The sequence below is a fragment of the Pinus tabuliformis genome, chromosome 2_2 (assembly GCF_031772625.1).
Source record: "Pinus tabuliformis cultivar Carrire ecotype Pingquan chromosome 2_2, CPIR1, whole genome shotgun sequence".
In the NCBI taxonomy this organism is placed as follows: Eukaryota; Viridiplantae; Streptophyta; class Pinopsida; order Pinales; family Pinaceae; genus Pinus; species Pinus tabuliformis.
This window is the reverse complement of record NC_142300.1, coordinates 979760652-979764255: the sequence shown is the minus strand read 5'-3', so window position 1 is coordinate 979764255 and position 3604 is coordinate 979760652. Positions and strand designations below refer to the sequence as shown.

At 29.4% G+C, this 3604-nt stretch overlaps 1 protein-coding gene across 1 annotated transcript; it reads left to right on the top strand.

Annotated features, from left to right (window-relative positions):
• Positions 1 to 1146: 1146 nt before the first annotated feature.
• On the top strand, positions 1147 to 2202 carry LOC149196547 (uncharacterized). Its single transcript, XM_089408326.1, has one exon. The coding sequence runs from the start codon at positions 1147 to 1149 to the stop codon at positions 2200 to 2202; it is 1056 nt and encodes a 351-aa protein (XP_089264452.1).
• The last annotated feature ends 1402 nt before the right edge of the window (positions 2203 to 3604 follow it).

Genomic DNA, 3604 nt, shown 5'->3' with positions numbered 1-3604 from the left:
GCTACGTCCACGGATATCTGAGCTTGGTCACTTCTAGGAGAATTGACCCAGTGACCTCCCAAATGGCAAGGCACTTATTTAACCAATTGAACTAACCCTTGGGGCTTGAATTATCATGAACATATTTTAATATCATTTTATTACAAATATATTTGTTTAATAATTTATATTTTTTATTATTTTTATTTAAAATAGTTAACTTTTTTATATCCCAAAATGAAAAATAAATAATATATTTTTAAAATGAAAATAATATATTATTTGAAAAATCTAATTACATCATTAAAAATAAATAAATATAAGTATACAATAATATTTAATAAATAAATATAAGTATACAATAATATTTAAAAAAAAATTAGGTTAAAATTATTTAAAATAAATCTAGATTTATCAAAAATTTAGATGAATTAATTTAATTTATATGCATTATTTTTAAATACATACCAACAAACTATACATATTCCAAAATTAAATGACAAAATTGACATCTTCATTGTTTTTTTTTTTAATATTTTATAAATGTAAATCTTAAATAAATTTAATGGTGTTCTCTAACTTAGTAGTGGAGATATTGTAATATAATTTGGTATTTAACATTTTGACTAGATTAACTTGTATAAAAAATAATTAAAATTTAAAAAATCAAATTAACTAATGACTGTAATTATAGAAAAAAAAATTAGGTAAAATTATATAAAAGTAGTAAAATTATTTTAAATCTATTTTTATTCCAAATTATCAAATTTCGTTTTTTAATAAATTTTTTTTTGCTCTTGATAAATCCAAAAAATAAATCTCTATTTTAAAACCGACATTAAAATAACGCCCATTTTAAATTAATAAAAAATTACATATTTAGTAAATTAAACGCCGTCGCCACTCAAACCATATAACCTACAAAAACTTATATATAAAGTTCGAATGGAACCCAAAATAAATGCATCTCTTTTTGTAACAAGACTAAGTTTTACGGGAATCGTGTCAATCCAATCCACTGGGACAGACTTATTGTGTGAGAGTATCTGTTTATCTGTGCAGCTCATCATCGTCAGCTTATGCACCTTTGTCTCTCTTCAATATAACATCCACCAACTTTCATTAATGGGCCGAAATTCACTCCTCTTTCGTAATATTTTGGTCAAAATGACTGGAGTCAAAAGAGAACATGCGAGTGCCAAGTTTGAAGATGATAATGATGAGTTTGTTGAAGTTACAAGGCCCATCCCACATGACATTAACAGTTCAACGCGAGGTGTCCTTTGGCAGTTTAATTCAGGCGGACGGGAGCTTCTGGTGGCAAACCCAGGAATTTACTCAGGGCTGCTCCTCTCCCATGAATTTTCGGTGAAAACAGAATCAGATAAAGTTATCGTTAAAGACATCCCTCGCACTTTTGCATCGCAGGAATTATTTGGAAGTAAAGATGGGCCGGGGCATCGGTCTCTCTACAATGTGTTGAAGGCGTATTCAGTTTACGACACAGAGGTGGGGTATACACAAGGGATGAATTTCATAGCTGCAATGCTTCTGCTTTACATGAATGAGGAAGAAGCCTTTTGGGTTATGGTGGCACTGCTCAAAGGCAAGCAAATGCGAGGTGTGTATCTGGAAGGTCTGCCTCTACTCCACCAATACTTTTTTCAGTTAGAAATGCTTCTGAGGGAGCAACTACCCCAACTGGCTAACCATTTTGAAGAACAGATGATCACGCCAGCGATGTATGCAAGCAGTTGGTTAATGACTGCATTCTCCGCAGACTTGCCATTGTCATTAGTTGTTCCCATTTGGGATGTTTTTCTCTGCAAGGGGATGAGGGCAGTTTTTGGAGTGGCCTTGGCGCTGCTAAAATTCTTTCAGACTGATCTGTTAAAATTGCACTTTGAGAATCTGCTACTGTTTTTGAGAGGGTTTCCGAAGGATGATTTGGATGCGAACACATTGATTTCAATGGCGTGTTCATTGCCGCTTAAGAAAAGGTTAGAAGAACTGGAGTTGGATTATCTGGTAAGCAATGATAATTCATCAGCTTCAAGAGAAAGTAATGATGGTGGATGGAATATCGTGATTAATCCAAATGATAAAAAATTTGGGAATAATAAAGCATCCATTTTATCACGGAACTGTTCGGATTCCGATGGATGGATCGTGATTAATTCACATGATCATAAGAAACGAATATTGGAGAATCAGAGACTATGAAAATAAATGCAACTCTGTTGAATATTGTCACAATAGACAAAGATTAGCAGCATAGTTAACGCCCGATGTCCAATATTGGAAATAAGGGTTGTTATAGAATTTATCTGTCATGTTAATATCTTATATGGTAAAAGTATTCAAAACTTACAAAAATAATAAACATGTCAGCATTTTAAACTTCATAAAATAACAAACTACAACATACATTGTTAATAATAAAAAATAGTTATATACAAAATGAAAAGAGTTGTTTTCTTTCAATTTTAGATTATATCTAAAATAAAATTTTAGGTTGAATATAAAAATAACCTACTCAATAACAAAATATTATTACCAAAATTATTTCAGATTTAGTTAACCCTAAATAACCCTTAAAATGAAAAAACCCTATATGAATCCTCACTCTCAATTCCTTCACGAAATAAAAGAATTATTAATTCAATCTTATACACTGAAATATTATACCATCCTCCTCCACTTGTCCTACTGATCTCAAACATATTTTTTTTAGTATCCTCACCATTAATTTGCATCTGTAATTTATCTATAATTTTATGTTCGATAAATGTATATTCTGCCAGCCCTTCTTTACCCTCTCATGGGAAAGACTACTTTCCAATACAAAGATCCCTCTTTCGAATACAAGCTAGCAAGCTTATTTTATTTGATCTCTGTTATTTCTAAATTTTAAATTTATTTTTCATTGACCTTGTTAATGAAGCAATATCTATTTTTCAAGCAATATTTATTAAAAAAGATAATTTTATATTAATAAAATATTATTTTTAAAATACATTTGAATTCAATTGATGTTTACTATTTTATTAGTTCAATAATTCAAAACAAATAGTCCCGCGTGTAAAAATCCAGATTTTTACTATTTTATTAGTTCAATAATTCAAAACAAATAGTCTCGCGTGTAAAAATCCAGAGCTTGTGCGATGAGCTTAAGCCAGTAAATGATCCATTTAAGAATGGTACAAGAGTACTTTGTTACAGAAACAGAATGGAAATCTTCGTTTCCCAAAAATCATGTAAGGAAGTCTTCGTTTCCAAATAGTGCTTAATATATCTTAACAATGTTTATCATTTAGGGTTTATCATTTAGGGTTTATCATTTAGGGTTTTTAATTGCAGCCAATGATGTGTAGTTTATCATTTAGGGTTTTTCTTTGTTAAAGTGATGTTATTTTTTTAATTGCAGCCACTGATGTGTAGTATAGCATATGGTTAACTTTTTAATTTTTTTTGGGTTTTTTTTTTTTTTTAATTTTTGTATTTATTTAAAAGTAGATTTATTATATGTATAAGATTATTTTATATATATTTTTATAAATTAGTAGTTAATTAATTTAGTGAAACGTGTTATTTTCTTGATAAATTAGTTAACAATAGTTTGAGA

Excerpts from the sequence above, each read along its gene's own strand:
- LOC149196547 (XM_089408326.1), top strand. The coding sequence starts at position 1,147 with ATGACTGGAGTCAAAAGAGAACATGCGAGTGCCAAGTTTGAAGATGAT.